At 41.0% G+C, this 16565-nt stretch overlaps 1 protein-coding gene across 4 annotated transcripts in view; it reads left to right on the top strand.

Moving 5' to 3' along the window:
- Positions 1-16565, top strand: part of CFAP61 (cilia and flagella associated protein 61) — a 107554-nt gene that overhangs the window by 18648 nt on the left and 72341 nt on the right. For all 4 annotated transcript variants that reach the window (XM_040551783.1, XM_040551785.1, XM_040551784.1 and 1 more), the window contains 6 exons: positions 1675-1766; positions 7439-7626; positions 9969-10008; positions 11202-11341; positions 15013-15139; positions 15980-16057. In XM_040551783.1, coding sequence (XP_040407717.1) covers positions 1675-1766; positions 7439-7626; positions 9969-10008; positions 11202-11341; positions 15013-15139; positions 15980-16057 — 665 coding nt within the window. The remainder of the gene's footprint in view (positions 1-1674; positions 1767-7438; positions 7627-9968; positions 10009-11201; positions 11342-15012; positions 15140-15979; positions 16058-16565) is intronic.

Genomic DNA, 16565 nt, shown 5'->3' with positions numbered 1-16565 from the left:
GCTAGTACTTCAATGTTTCTTTTCCAGGTTGATGACTAGAATAATCGTAGTCCATAGCATTAAAACTTTAGATGTGGCCTTTTTGGGTTATCAGGTGATCTCTGGTTCTGAATACCCTCACCTTCTACTGACTTTAAAGGGAATAATCCATCAGCATGCAGATTTAGGAATTGCTTTCCCAAAAATACTTTACACGTGCTGAAATGGTGATTGCCTGCTGTCAAACGAGCATCAAGGTGTTGTGAAAGTTAGTAGTCTGCTCTCTCAAATTGGTGCCAGGTACCAGCAGAGTTCTGTAGGGCTGTTGTGTGTTGCTGTGTAAACTGTCAAGATCTGTGTTAAGATACTGGTTAAGTAATTAAAGTAAAATATAATGCATCGTGTATATTCCACACTGGTATTGGACATTTTTATTGTGGTTTGTTAACATTTTAATTATCAACTCTGGAATTGCTCCTTGAAATTGCCAAGGGGGTAGAATGGCAAAAAACACATATAACAATATTTAGATAAACTCCCTAATATGTAGGTGTTTGTTTTAATTGGATTCAGCACTTGATCAGAAATGCTGTAAGTATGTAAACATATATATTGCATCATGTACGTATATATCGTGGCTGTTTCTCAGGTCAGTCAATGATTAAAAATCAATTCATAATATGGCTGCAAGTAATTTCACCTTATCAGCTAAGGGAGCTGTTTTACTCACAAAAATATTACTACTCTGAGTGGGATGAACTAAACTAGAGTGACGCTGTAATGTTGCTGAAGAAGGTAGGACGATCTTTCATATAGATTTAAAACCTGGTTTCTGTGAATTTGATTGTCAATTGTATTTCTTTTCCACTGAGCCTTTTTTTTTTTTTTTTTAATGCTGCTGATGTCTAAAAGCCTGCCATACCTGTGGTCACTGCTACTGTGGGCATTCTGTGCGCAGTTCAATGGGTGTCTGGTTTTTGGCTGAAAAATCATACATGAAAGAATTGCAATGGCTGATGAAGTGCTTTGAAGCAGTTGCTTCAGCACCCAGGAAAAGCAGCAGAGGAGAGCATTTCTTAGATGAGATGAAGAGGCAAAAATAGACAAACTGAGAAGCGTTGACCAAATGGCAATCACTTTTTATAAGAAATGAAATAAGGGTTATAGAGCTAGTTAAATTCAGCAAATGAGAAGGGAATTTCAATCCCTGTTTCTTGTCCCTATTGGTTCCAATAAGTAAGGGTTATGGCTTGCCTAGATTTTATTCTGAATTTCAGTTCTGTTAGGAGAATTAATGTGAGAATCAAGAGCCTTGCTCATTCTTATGGTCATCAGAAAAAAAGGTAGCAGCATACAAAGTTTAAGATACCAGTCAATACACTAGTCACTCATATTTTTCTCTTCAGATAGGGTCAAAATTTATTACATGTAATAAAAGAGTTAGGAATTGCTTCCCAACTGTGTCTTGTTCAATTCCTATTTTAAAGCCAATTATCTGATTTTGCCTTGAGATCAAATTGTCCAATGAAGTTCTAGCCAAGTAAATACAGGAGTCTATTTTAAATGTGGTTATTACAAATAGATAAAAGAAACCTGTCAACAGGAGCAGTCTGGCACACTTACTCTTAGTTACTGCTATGATTCTGATGGTTATGCTCTCATTTTTACGTGTGTTTATTCTTTTTCATTACTCAGGTGAAGATAAAAGCAACCAAACAAGTCAGGAAGCAGAGTCCATTTCATCTCAAAACGTGGAACGTATTAGTGACCAAGATGCAGCTGTGCAGGTAATACCCCTGTATACAGCAGTGCTGCTAACTTTTGAAGTTAATTTGAAGCAGACGTGGAGGCTGCTAGGACAAGCAGTGTTTCCACTCCTGCAACGTCCACTGCATGTGCCCACACTAGTGTCTGCTATCCTGCATAGCTCAGAAGCTGCTCTAGTTAGGATCTGGGTGGAGGTGGCAGTTGTGATTAACCAGAGGAGTTTTCCCATCTAGTTCCACCTGAACAGCAGGCAGCATGGGAATGGGAAAAGTGGCACAGAGGATGTGGCACAAAAGGATGGGGGCTGCTGGTGCGGGTTAGCCAGTGACTAAAGTAGACCACCTCAGCAGTTGAGGTCGGCCGCCTCGGAGCCGGCGCAGCCACAACTGCAGCATCCGCCCATGACTTACAGGGGGACCTCGGTCCCTTGCTTCGCGGCCCGGGACAGCAGCACGACCACGCCGCAAGTGCTGGCTCTCCCGAGAGAGGCTGACAGGGAGTGGGCGTTGCCAGGGACGGCTGCTGCACCCAGGCCCTCCGCCTAGAAAGAGCCACCAGGCACGGGGAGGGGCGGCCAGCACGTGAGCACCGCCCACAGCGTGCTGCGGCGGTGGGTGTGGGAGCTCGTGCGGTGGGGCACAGGGATGCTGTCCCTCCTCCCTTTCGAGTTCATCCTATCTGCTGGCAGTCTCTGTGACCACAGTTTTTGCCATGGTCTCCACCAGGCAGAGAGCTTGCCCCAGAAAGACTGTGGTGACCCAAAGGGAAGGCCTGTCCAGAACCATGGCTGTACAGGTCTCTGGCTGCAGGGAGTGCCAGAGCCTGCTGCTGCTGGGGGAGGGCGGTAGGTATTGCACCTGTGTGAGGTGCAAGCAGGTGGAAGGTCTGCTCAGCATGGTGGCAGAGCTGAGAGATGAGGTTGAGAGACTGAGGGCCATCAGAGACTGTGAGCGGGAGATCGACTGGTGGAGTAGCTCCCTGGCGTGCCAGAGAGAAAGGTGCCAGGGGGATACCCCACAATTGGTGGTGAACCCCCTGTCCTGTCCCTGTCAGGTCGGGGGGCGACCTGAGGGATGGGGAGGGTTGGGAGAGGGTCCCTGCTTGGCACTGTGAGCGAACTCCCCCTCTGTTTCCCTCGCATCCCCAGGCCCCCCTAAGCAATAGGTTTGTAGCATTCGACAGTGAAGGGGGGGGAGGCACTGGAAGGTTCCCCTAAGAGGTTACCAAGGACAAGGCAGTCGACTCCACGCATTCAGACTGCCTCTGCCAGGAAAGAAAGAAGGGTGGTTGTGGTAGGTGACTCCCTTCTCAGAGGAACGGAGGGACCCGTTTGCAGACCAGACCTGAGCTGTAGGGAAGTGTGCTGCTTACCTGGGGCTTGGGTCAGGGACATAACTAGAAAACTCCCAGAGCTGGTTCACCCCACTGATTACTACCCACTACTCATAGTTCAGGCAGGCAGCGATGAAATCGCTCAGAGAAGCCTGTGAACTATGAAGAGAGATTTCAGGGGTTTAGGGTGAATAGTTCAAGGAGTGGGAGCGCAGGTTGTGTTTTGTCCTATTCCTTCTGGGGAGGTGAAGGACACGGAGTGGGCTAGGAAAACATGGGTAATGAGTAAGTGGCTGAGGGGCTGGTGTTGAGACAGGAGCTTTGGGTTCTTTGACCATGGGGCAGTTTACTCGACCCCTGGCCTGTTGTCAATGGATGGAACTCACCTGTCTCAAAGGGGGAAATGAATCGTGGTGCAGGAGCTAGCAGGACTCATCAAGAGAGCTTTAAACTAGCTATGATGGGGAAGGGGGTAAAACAGTTCACCAGAGAAGTGCCTAGGGGAACAATACTGAAGCTGGGGGTGAGGCAGATGTCTCGTCTGAAGTGCATCTACACCAATGCACACAGCACGGACAACAACCAGGAGGAGCTAGAAGCAATTGTACGACAGGCTAACTACGACCTAGTTGCAATAACTGAAATGTGGTGGGATCACTCCCATGACTGAAGTACTGTGATGGATGGCTACAAGCTCTTCGGAAGGGATAGACAAGGTATGAAGGGTGGTAGTGTGGCTCTTTATATTAAAGAGTGTTTTGATGTTGAAGAGCTTGCGGTTGGGAATGATAAAGTTGAGTGTCTGTGGATAAGGATCAGGGGGAAGTCCTGGTGGGGTGACATCTTGGTGGGGGTCTGTTATAGACTGCCTACTCAGGATGAAGAGATGGATGAGGCATTCTTTGAGCAGCTTGCAAAAGTTACACGATCACCAGCACTCGTTCTCATGGGAGACTTCAACTTCCCTGATATATGCTGGAAGTATAATACTGTGCAGAGGAACCAGTCCAGGAGGTTTCTAGAGTGTGTTGAGGATAGCTTCGTGATACAGCTGGTTCAAGAGCCTACCAGGGGATGTGCCCCACTAGACCTGCTCTTCACTAACAGAGAAGGACTGGGGGGAGATGTGAAAGCTGGGGACTGTCTTGGGCAGAGTGGCCATGAAATTGTATAGTTTTCTATCCTTGGTGATGTCAGGAGGGTAACTAGCAAAACTGCTGTCTTGAACTTCCGGAGGGCGGACTCTGACTTTGTCCTGAATAGGACACTTATTGCAGAGGTCCCTTGGGAGTCACTACTGAAAGGCAAAGGTGTCCAAGAAGCCTGGACACTCCTCAAGAAGGAAATCTTACAGGCACAGGAGCAGGCTGTACCTGAGTCCCGTAAGGTGAGCTGGAGGGGAAGAAGACCAGCATGGATGAACCGGGAACTTTTATTGAGATTCCAGGAGTAAAAGAGAGTCTATGTCTGCTGGAAGAAGGGACAGGCTACTTGGGGCGACTACAAGGAATTTGCTAAGATATGCAGAGAGGAAGTTAGAAAGGCAAAAGCCCAGCTTGAGCTCAGATTGGCCACTGCAGTAAAAGAGAACAAGAAATCCTTTTACAAATATATTAACAGCAAGAGAAGAACCAAGGAAAATTTCCATCCTTTACTTGATGCAGCAGGGAATGTGATCGATAAGGATAAGGCTGAGGTTCTCAACACCTTCTTTACATCTGTCTTTAATAGTCAGATAGTTATCCTCAGGGTACTTTATGCTTGGACCTGGATGTCCCCTGTGATTCAGGTAGAGAATCACCCACTGTGATCCAGGAAGATACAGTTAGAGACCTGCTCCTCCATCTGGAATGTCACAAGTCCATGGGACCAGACGAGCTCTACCCTAGGGTGCTGAGGGAGCTGGTGGAGGTGATTGCCAAGCTGCTTTCCACCATCTATCAGTGTTCCTGGTTATCTGGAGAGGTCCCAGAGGATTGTAGGCTTGACGATGTGACTCCCATCTACAAGAAGGGCTGTAAGGAGGACCCAGGGAACTACAAGCCTATCAGCCTGACCTCGGTTCCAGGGAAAGTTATGGAGCAAATCATCTTGGGTGAGATCACACGGCACTTGCGTGGCATCCAGGGGATCAGGCCCAGCCAGCACAGGTTCACAAAAGGCAGGTTGTGCTTGTCCAACCTCATCTCCTTCTATGATCGTGTGACCAGACTGGATGAGGGAAGGGCTGTTGATGTAGTCTACTTAGACTTCAGCAAAGCCTTTGACACAGTCTCCCACAGTATTCTCCTGGGAAAACTGGCTGCCCATGGCCTGGACAGGTATACTCTTCTCTGGGTTAAGAACTGGCTGGAGGGCCGTGCCCAGTGGGTTGTGGTTAATGGAATTAAATCCAGCTGGCATCCCGTTACAAGTGGTGTCCCCCAGGGTTCGGTACTGGGGCCTATCTTGTTTAGTATCTTTACTGATGACCTAGATGAGGGGATCGAGTGTACCCTCAGGAAGTTTGCAGACGACACCAAGTCGGGAGGTAGTGTCAATCTGCCTGAGGGTGGGGTGGCCCTTCAGAGGGGTCTGGATAGGCTGGGCTGCTGGGCTGAGGTGAATGGGATGAGGTTTAACAAGGCCAGGTGCCGGGTCCTGCACTTTGGCCACAATAACCCCATGCAACGCTATAGGCTTGGGGCAGAGTGGCTAGAAGACTGTGAAGAGGAAAGGGACCTGGGAGTGTTGATTGATTCTCTGCTGAACATGAGCCGGCGGTGTGCTCAGGTGGCCAAGAAGGCCAATGGCAACCTGACCTGTATAAGAAATAGTGTAGCCAGCAGGAGCAGGGAGGTGATCACCCCACTGTACTCAGCTCTGGTGAGGCTGTACCTTGAGTACTGTGTTTGGTTTTGGGCCCCTCACTACAGGAAAGACATCAAGGCCCTGGAGCATATCCAGAGAAGGACAGTAAAACTGGTGACAGGTCTGGAGCACAAGTCTTATGAGGAGCAGCTGAGGGAGCTGGAATTGTTTAGCCTGGAGAAGAGGAGGCTCAGGGGAGACCTCATTGCACTCTACAACTTCCTGAAGGGAGGTTGTGATGAGGAGGGGGTCGGCCTCTTCTGTCAGATAACTAATGATAGGACTCATGGGAATGGCCACAAGTTGCACCTGGGGAGATTTAGATTAGATATCAAGAAAAACTTTTTCTCTCAAAGAGTGGTCAGGTACTGGAATGGCCTGCTGAGAAAGATGGTGGAGTCACCATCCCTCGCAGCATTCAAGAAGTGCCTGGACAAGGTGCTATGAGATATGATTTAGTAGCTTAGTGGGTATTATTGGTGACAGGAAGATGGTTGGACTAGATGAATTTGTAGGTCCTTTCCAACCTTGCCTTTCTATGATTCTATGAAAGGTGTGGGGATGCACAGCTTCAAGTGGGACCTGCTGCAGATGTGAAGAGAGCATTCTGTAGCAGGGCAGGAGTCTGCTTACTTTAAAAGGTCTGTGAGTCTTGAGGTTTTGACTTGACTATGTTACCAGGCTTCAAATCTGTAACTGACAGAAAGCTACCAAAATGTTAAAAACAGAAGTATAGCTTCAATTTTCTCCCATAATTTGTAGAACTTAAAGGGTGCCTGTTCTCTCTGTGCATTTTCTGTTGTTTCTGATGGTGAAGCTCAACTTCATAAGAGAGCATTACTACGACATGTATTGGTGCAGTACAGATCAGCAGAGAGTTTATCCCAAGAAGTCTTAAACAGTTACACCTGTCTTTTAGTCTCTCTTTCAGTAATGTATCAAAGCTACTCTGGTTTTCTTCATGTTATTGTTCATTTCCATTTTAACAACATTATCTGCTTTGATTCCATTTTCTTTACCATAACATGTTTTAATTTTCACATAGTTTCAGTATGCATGAGAAAGCATTTCTGAAAGATGTTTTATTGCCTTGCAAAGTGATTCTAATGATAATCACAGAATCACAGAATTGTAGGGGTTGGAAGGGTCCTCGAGAAGTCATCAGGTCCAACCCTCCTGCCAAAGCAGGTTCATTAGAGCAGGCTGTCCAGGTAGGCATCCAGACGGGCCTTGAATATCTCCAGAGAAGATAACTATTAGTTTATGAATATATTGCTCTTTGGCAACAATTTCTATATTTTTAAGACCATTTTAATCTAGTGTTTTAGAAATGAAAGCGTATTAAAAATACCTCCTCAAACTTTTGTGTTTGTCAAGGTGACAGGTAAAAACTACATCCCCGCATGTCTGCTTGGAATGCTCTAAGATAGGAATGATACAAGACCTTAATTTAAAAAAAATAAAATTTCTTCTGGAATGTTTTAAGTGATCACCTCTCTTATTCTTGCAGAAAGGTGAAGTGATTACCATTTCCCATACTGAACTGCTTTTAGATTATATCACACACAAAGATTTTAAAGCCTCAGCATCACCCCTCCTTGAGACTGAAGAAAAAGATACTTTCCATCCAGTGTACAGAGGAGCTTCAAATACTGTCTGTATTCGTCTATTTTGTATTGATGAGAAGTATGAGACTAGGTGAGTGTGGATGAATAGTTACTGCTTTCCTAATCTTAGTGACAACTTTTAATGTAACATTTTTGGACAAATCTGAAAGTTACAGCACCTGCTGGGACTAGGTTAGATTTTTCTTTTTTCTTTTCTTCTTTTTTTTTTTTTTCACTGATAACTTACTGAAATTTTCAACCTCCAGCTAGAACTTCCTACCTCTGATAGAAATATGGGGACAAAAATTACCAAGTTACTTTTGGTGGAAAAATGCTGGTTGAAATTGGATGTTTCTTTTTCTAAAAAAACATTAAATTCAAATCGAAGAGAGAAGTGCAGTGCTTGTAAGTCTGTGCTCTTAGAAACACTGATACATATGAAAACACTGGTACATACGAAAGAATAATCATGTTGCAGGAAGTCTGTTCAAGAACGGTTAATTTATGGACAATCTAGACTAAAACAAAATGAAGCAAGTCAATTATTCCAGAATAGAATAATTTTTTTTTTTAAATTAATACTGAGGTGAGGGACTTGCTCTGGAATGACTCTCAGTACACCAAAGTAACAATACAAAACAGTGATCTGCTGCAACTATGTTGAGAAATAATCTTTCTGTAGTCCAGCTGAATTCTCTGCTCATGGTGTCCTTCTTAGGATAAGGATCTGTCAGTTCTTTGCCCACTTCTGACATTCTGTTCTTCATGTGCACCACTGTTCCTGTTCAAGATATGTTCACTGTGTTTATCTCTGAACATTGCAGACCCTTTCTTCTCTCCCTGGAGACATCTCTGGAACAGTTTGAATTCCAAGATGGATATCTGTGGAGAAGATAGCATTCCTTTCCATAGTCTTCTCCTAAGATTTACACTCATGCAAGGTCCTCTCTTCAGAACTGAGGAGTCTGTAGATCATGGTGTTTTCAGATATTTTCCGTGTATGCTTCCCTAGCTTGCACTAGCTTGATCCACCTGTTTGCAAAAGGTACTGACCGTTAGAAAAGCAAATATGTCTGAGAGGATGACATGATGTAATCCTGACTGTATCTCAGAATATTGTCGTGAAGGAGTTACTGCTGACCCTGCATGGCATGGATCCCGAAATAGTAGTTTGGTTTTTGTGTAGGTATGATTGAATCTTAGCCCTCGAGGGAAGTTCACTGCTGAGGAATTTGTATTATCCAGTAAAGTTGCTAAATGTTTCCATCTCTTAGGTCTAGAGCTGTTTTGTGGCTTGCTAGTGGATTGTAAGTAAAATGCAAAAGAACCAAACTGCTAGTATATATCTGCAGATGTTTGATACTTTTTTAAACCCGCTGAAAAATCTCCTACCTATGTGCCTGAATTCCTTGCTACCAAGAAGGTACCAGATACCAAAGAATAGAAAAATACATTGCTGTAACATTTTCCTTTCCCTTAGATATTCTCCTAACTAGTCATAATTATGAATTATATAGGTGAATATATAATACCCAATCAAATCTGTATTTTTAGCATTTTTAGTTTTCACATTTTTCACTCAATCACAAATGTATTAATTTTAAAATACTTCTGTTTCCATCTAGTAATGTTGTTGGTGAAGAAATTAAAGGGAGCTTAGTTATTTTAATTACAGGTCTGGATGGGGAGAGGTTTTATCAGTATTTTTAGGTAACATATATCCGTATAGAATATCTTCAGAAGACAAATTTTGTACTTTGGAACAATACTTCATAAAGCTTCATCATAACTCTATTTGATGGGTTGAGAGCTCTTTGGTATCCTTAAACACAGGAGAAATAGGATTAAATTATTAGATTTCATATGGCTTTTTAAACTCAGATGTCACCTTTCACTGTCCCCATTGGACGAAGAGTGTAATTACTCCAAACCAGGAGGTGAGAAGTGGAAAGAAGTTAAATGGTCAGAAACAATTTCAAAGTATTGATGTTGCCATTAGTCTGATAAAGTACATTGGATAGGTTTGCCAAATGGATACTGACACAAACCTTGGGAATACTGTGGTCTATGACAACAACTTTTTGTAATCTCATTTAACATTTACTGTATACTAATGCTGCCCTCTTAGCCCATGGAAGTCTTCTGGAAATATTTTTTGAGTCAGCAACATCTAAGTCAATTTTTTCCATTCAGTGAAGAAAGTAATGTTTTGATATTATTTCAGACATTGAGGCTTGTTCTTGTTAATAGTGATGCTTCAAACATGCTGATGTGCAGCATGTGACGTCTGCAATTGATTAATGTTGAGTTAGCAGGAATGTCTGATTAGCATTGTGAATAAAGATTCCTTGCATTTATGGGGAAGTAAATATTGAAATGTTTAGGATCTGTTTGTTATGCATTTTTTGTAATAATGTTTGCTCTTGGTTGCAGGTCACTGGATTTTTTGCATTATGTTTTCAAGCTTTTTCCAGTACGTATACTTTAAAGTTTTAAAGTTTATGTGTGTGCTTGGTGTGACAGAAGTGCAGCTGTCAGCAAGAGTAGCTCAGGTCTGATGCCTGACTAATTCAGTGACTCACAGGAGTGCAGCATGACTAGCTACACTGTGCTGAGTTACCCTGAGTCTGACTTCTGTTTTTGGCTGCTTTTGGACTTTCTGTATTGTCTATATAAGTTCTTTGTTTATGTTCCATGGGGGATTTTTTTTATATTTTTTTGAGATGCAAATTTAGAGAGCAAATGTTTCAAACTCCTTTAAAATTGTGTATAGATCTATATGGTGCCTAAATTAAAAATAATATCAAGGAAAATACATTACAGGAACCAGAGTTAAATCATAGGAAGCAGCACTATTAAGGGAGTCTGTATTACTTGCCTATATCCTAAACTGTGGGTGTTTAGGGCAAAGCTAACGTGAGGTAAACAAGGATATGAATATACAGTGCAGTAACTACTTACCAGGTGTAGTAAGAAAAAAATTAATCACACAATGTGCTCAAATTGACTGCAAATACAATGTGTGTTTGTATGAATAGGCAACCTGTAGCACATGCACACCAGCAATGCCAAATTCAGGACAAGATGAACATCACTGTATGTATACAAACTTACATTCTTCAGGTTTAGTGTGTGTACAGTGCAAGCTATGGTGCTGTGCATGCACACTGACTATTTGTTCAGGATCTTAGGACACCCTGCTCTCCTTGATGGTCTCACTTGGCTGCAAATGTGCAAAAGATCCCGGACAGGCATACATTGTCTTAAAATTCCACTGCAACAGAATTGCAGGGTAGAAAAAAAAAACTCTCAAGGAAAATAAATTAACCCTAAAAGTGTGGGCATAGGCATAATGTTTCCACTGAGGAAGAAAAGAAGAACAGGGAAGGGAAGGACCTTAAGGGAATGCCAGCATTTTAACTAAGTCTTTACTACTGGAGCTAAAAGACCCATTTCTGTAAGCCAAGTTTATGTTGGGCTCATCAGTTCCTTTGTGCTGCCCAGGCATCAAGGTGTCTTAAGTAGAACAACATTTGGAGTGTATGGATGTTTTAAGCACATTTTTTAAGTTTGTTTATTTTCTTTTTATCCCTTCTAGTCAGAAGCTTTGGTGTAAAGCTGACATTAAGATCACTAAGAGCCTATATTCTCTGCAAATGTTTTCAGGACAAAGACTTCTGTATCATCCTTGTGCCACATCATGTGCCGGAGTTCTGCTTGATCCGGAGTTTTGTTCGCGTTGTCCCTTACTTTACTACCCAGCTTGGCCATGAGCTTTACGTGTTCCACCGTGCTGGATTGCTCAAGTGAGTTATGCACCTTGTGACAACAAATGATGTACTCTGAGTTACTTTTGTGGAATATACTTGCATCATCAAACCTGGCACCAGATGCATATTCCTTCGTTATCTCAGAGCAAGCTGATATGTCTGCATGGTACAGCACAACATCTTGCAGAAATGGTAGCTTGAGTCCCAAAACCAGTATAGTTGAATAGCACGGGACTGTGCCTGGAACAATTAGGATCAGGGCTAAGTAACTTAGTCTTCAGCAGCATTACTGCAACTGTATCACTTCTTGTGGAGTGAATTCTAAGCCTACTCAGATGTTTCTCCACGTAGCACTATACTAGATGGTGTAGAAATACCTTATATTTTCAGTAAAATAAATTAATCAGTGACTTGATTTTTAATGAAACAAAAAATAAGGTAATTAAACATGTAAAAGCAAGTGGTCTTCTGACTGCCAGCATTTATATGGTTTCCTGTAAAGTAAAAAGAAAATTGCAATACGAGGATTCCTTTAAAGTTTGAATGTATGGTACTAACTTAATGAAGATGAACGTTATTATGGATGAGTAGCTTCTCCAAGCTACTTCATTGTAGAACAAGGCCAACAGAGAAATATGGTGCCACATTTGACCCTTTAGACTTGGGGGTTGGTTTGAATAGCATTGATATTTGAAAGCCAGATGTAGATTTAATTCTTGGAAACATGATAAAATTCTCTTGCAAGAGAGAACTGCAGTAATGTATTTCTTGAACATACACAGCAGTAACCTCATTGTTGAGTATCTATTTTACCTAATTTATCTCTTTTTCTTGTGTGTGTCAAATCAGGTATTTCATGTTTTTCAAATTTATGCTACTCTGAACATTTCTATAGTCTGAAGTATTGGTAAACGGGGATGTAGAAACTCTGTCTTTATAACTTCTGTCACAATCCTTCATTTGTATCACAAGCCTGTGCTGGCCCAAACACCAATCTTAAATTTTTGACATAGTAGGACATTTTCCTTTTGTTTCTTATTAATGTAGCTAAATACTCTGTAATTTCAGAGAAATAATTCTATTTTAGTTGCATACTTAATCACCATTGATGGTATACAAATAGCCTGTGCAGGAGCTGGCCAGCTACTCTTGGACATATGCAGAAGCCTTTTACCATGGGATGAAATTGGGCTTCTGTGTATTATGTAAGAATCCAGCTGGACAAAGATAAAGCCACTGGAGTAATTCCTGTTAATCTCAGTCACAGCTGTTCAGTAATCCAGTAGTAGGATTGGTAGTCATGAGTCCTTTTGCGATTTTGTTCAAAATTAAACTCGTTATCAAGGTTTTTAAAAGACCTTAACATTCTGATTAAATTGTGCATATTCCAAGTCATACCAGTCTTTCCATGACAACAGAATAGTGTCATTAGTAGCATTTTCCAGCTCCCCTGCAGCTGTGCTGGAAAGTAGGAAAAAATAGCCTTTAAGTGAGGTTTAGGATCAGAAGAGGTGTGGAAGAAACCAGGTGAAGCTTTTAGAAAGTTTCTGTGCACAACTTGGTGTACAACAGCAGATACTCCCTTAGGGAAAAAAAAAAAAGAGGGAAGAAAAAAAATTATGAAAAAGTAGAAGATCAATATATTGTACTTGCACCAAGAGCTTTCAAAAGCATGTGAGTGAAAAGGACATCACATAAAATGGATTAAAAGGAAAACAGGGGTAAGAAGGTGGGAATGTGAAGACATGAAAGGGCAAAATCAGAAGAGGCACAGGCACAAAATGAGATACTGATTAGCAAAGGTTGTAAGAGGAGTAAGGAAAAGTGTTAAGTACACAAAAAGCAAGAGTGCAGCAAATGGAAGTATAGGTCTGCTACTTAACAGTGAAGGAGAAAAAATAACAGATGAGAAGGCATAGGCTGAACTGCTTAATGGGTACTTTCCTTCAATTTTCACTAAAAGGCATAATAATAATAGTGTCCTGGCTTCTGAGCAGTCAAAGGAACTGGGCATCTAAAGTGAGTTAATTCTTTGCTGGAAAAGAAATGAGCCCAAACCTTGGATAGTCCTTCCTACTCTTTCATATTGACAGTGGATCTGGTTGTTTCATTATTTATATATTTATTTCATCTTTAAAACAATTTTCATTTTTTATGTGTTCTATTTTTTCTAATGCTAAAAATGTAGTTCATTGTTGGTCCAATTGCTTTCTTTTGGCCATTGGAGGGGGAATAACTCAAACCATGGGCACACTAGAGCAGCAGGGCGATAGAGTGCTCACGGGTTGCAGAGTTAACCAGATTGCTGGTCTTGCTGGCCATCATTCTCATCACTTGTTTGATCTTGCAATTAGCTGTCTGTGGAAATGTGTTAACAAGTGTGGAAACTGAGCCAAAGCTCACTTAGAAATTGAGGATTAGTTCGTAATTTGGATGCCAGCTGCAGGGTTTCTTACAGAATGTAGTAATCAAATGTATTGTATGCTTTTGAGCACTCAAATAATTGAGTTGAAAGTATTCCATGAGATTGAGCTGTGAAATTTGCCATAACATATCATATATTATGTAGGGATATATTTTTAAAGTTACTAGAACTGATATTATTAGAACCATATTCCACAAAATCAATATTAATGTGACTTAGGATGAAGAATAGCACATACAAGTTTAAATTGAAAACAAGAACTACAGGAATGGAAATTATACTACATGAATTGCAGGCTTTTGTAAACTGTGGGTGAAAGATTAATTCTTAATTCTTTGAAATTAAGTTTTAATTGAGTTCCTTGAGCAGCACTCCATAAGTCTTAATTGTATGTGAGTCTTGTTTAACCAGGAAGGGTTGATGCCTTTAAAAGATAACAAGAATTTATCAACTGCTGTAGATTGTTACTGTGAAGTAAATTTTTTCTTTTTTGGGTGGGAACATGTTTTATAACCGAGGGTGTGAACTAGTTAGGTGCCAGGGTATTCCTGTCTGTAGCTAACATGTTGGTGGTTTTTGTACAAAAAACCTGCTGGAACATGCTACATTGCATAAACATTTTTATACCGTGTCACTATCACGTGATTAGTAATTGGCAATCTTATGTTTAGCAGAGGCATTTTATTTGTGTAAATTTATCCTCACGTGTAACTGTTTGAAGAATTGAGGCCTAACACAAGTGTTAGTCATTTGGTGTTTATTGGAGAAATTCCTGTGTTTTATTGATATTCCTGCCTTTCTTTTTTTCCGTATCTGAAGATGACAGTTGGCTCTACTTATTTTTCTTTTTTTCTCCCTCTCTCTCTTTTGTTTTGTTTCTTTTCTTTCTTTTCTTTTTTCTTCCACATGTCTGTATATTAATGGATTCTATTTTTATTTTTAAAAATTCCTTGCTTCCTGTCTCTGGCTTTTAGTCTCAGGAACACGATACCTTGTGGTTACAGCTATGGCTAGTCTTTGCTTTGTGGCATTGGGATGTAAGTGTTTAGTAGCAATTAAAGCAGCATTTCTGAGTTGTTTTAAGCAGATGGTGTGTGATCTTCCCTGTTATTACACAATAAAATTTAATATACACATTTGGAACAACTGTCATGTAGCAACCAATTTCAGCTATGAAAAGACGTATTTAGAGCTTATGGAAGAAAGACATCTTCACATGCATAGTAACTGTAGCCTTTAATTTGTCACAGAGAAAACTTCTACTTTTTTTCTTTTTTACTAGGTCCTTTAATGTAAGAAGAGCAACAACAAATGATATACCTGGTGTCAAAATGCTTATTAAAACCCTTAGCTTGAATGAAAGTATATTGAATGACTTAAAGATATTTACTTTGGCTCGCAGGGATCCAGTGAGTATTTGCTGCAAATGCATTTACAGTAGAATGGATAAATACAGATAAATACATCTAGAACTTATTATGTTACTCTAAACAGGTGTCCTGTATGTATGTACTCAGTCAGTATCAGCAGTTGGAATAGGCTGTATTCAGCCTGACTTGATGGTTAATCTGATCTGTCGCCTAGACCAACTGCCCCTTTTTCTGGTGATTCTGCAAATGCTGAGACAGAAGCAGGATGAATACTTTTTGTTGTTGTTGGCCACGCACAGCCTGATTTCCATTGTTGCTTTTCTTGCATGTACATCTGACTGCATGATGAATACATAAGTGTGTTTTGTTACATGATAGGGGCCTATTTCTCCTTCCCATAACACAACCAGACATATGCTTAGGAAACAGTAGGGAACATCAGAATATTTTTGCTCGGTGGAACATGCTACATGGACAAAATAGCGAGTATTAACATTACCAATCATACAACTGCAGGGAAATCTATTTTATACTGCTATTGATGAAGATTATGTATATTTTAATTAATGTTATTTCCTAACATCAGAACTTAACCCAGGACTAAATTAGTGGCTGAGCCTATAGCACTGCTGTAGCAGCTAGACCCTAACCTAAACGTTAGTCAGTGTGGTTCTGCATGGTCAGGAGTTCGACTATATACAACACTGTTCTAAGCATTCATTATGTCTTGAGTTTAGGAAGAGCTAAATTTGGGTAGTGCATGAATATGCACTGGGAAAATATTTTAACTGTGGTCATGTAGCGAAATACACGTTTACAGTAAAATATTGAGATCAATAATAAAATAGGAACTGTGCCTATGTTGCTGTTGCCTTGCAGGATGGGACCCCAGTACAAGCATTCATAGCAGAAGTTTTGGATCAAATAGTTGGCATTTCAGTCATTAGAGATGAAATGGTAAATTCTATTTATATTTTCCCCATTTGCTACGTTTCTATTGTATGAAAATAGTAACAATGAGCCCTCAGCAGCGAAGGCTGAGTTCTGTGCTTGCCACTATACATGTACCTAACAGAAAATACATGTGAAAAATAATGCTTCTTTAAGCTTTCTATTTCTTTCCTATTTAAACTGTATTATTTCCCTTCTCATGGACTATGATTGACATGCAGATGAAAAAAAAATCATCCCATTATTTGCAAGAAATTGTTTGATGGGTTCTGAAAGTATGCCTCCTGCATCCTTTTTTGGTTCTTTAGCATAAAGCCATTCTGCCTCCAGGTGTTTGGAATTACTTATTTTGCCCCCAAGAATCCAAAGTTAGTGAGCAGTTTTGCTAAGCATACTGCAAAGAGTAGCACCTGTCCTTCGAGATTTCCTTTCTTAACTACTTTTCCCAACAGTAGTTTATAATTTGCACTTGACTTCAAAACAAATGAGCAAAAAACATATGCTCTAATGGAAT

The sequence above is a fragment of the Cygnus olor genome, chromosome 3, assembly GCF_009769625.2.
Source record: "Cygnus olor isolate bCygOlo1 chromosome 3, bCygOlo1.pri.v2, whole genome shotgun sequence".
NCBI classification, from domain to species: Eukaryota; Metazoa; Chordata; class Aves; order Anseriformes; family Anatidae; genus Cygnus; species Cygnus olor.
The sequence above is the reverse complement of the archived record's forward strand: the minus strand, read 5'-3'. Positions and strand labels throughout refer to the sequence as shown.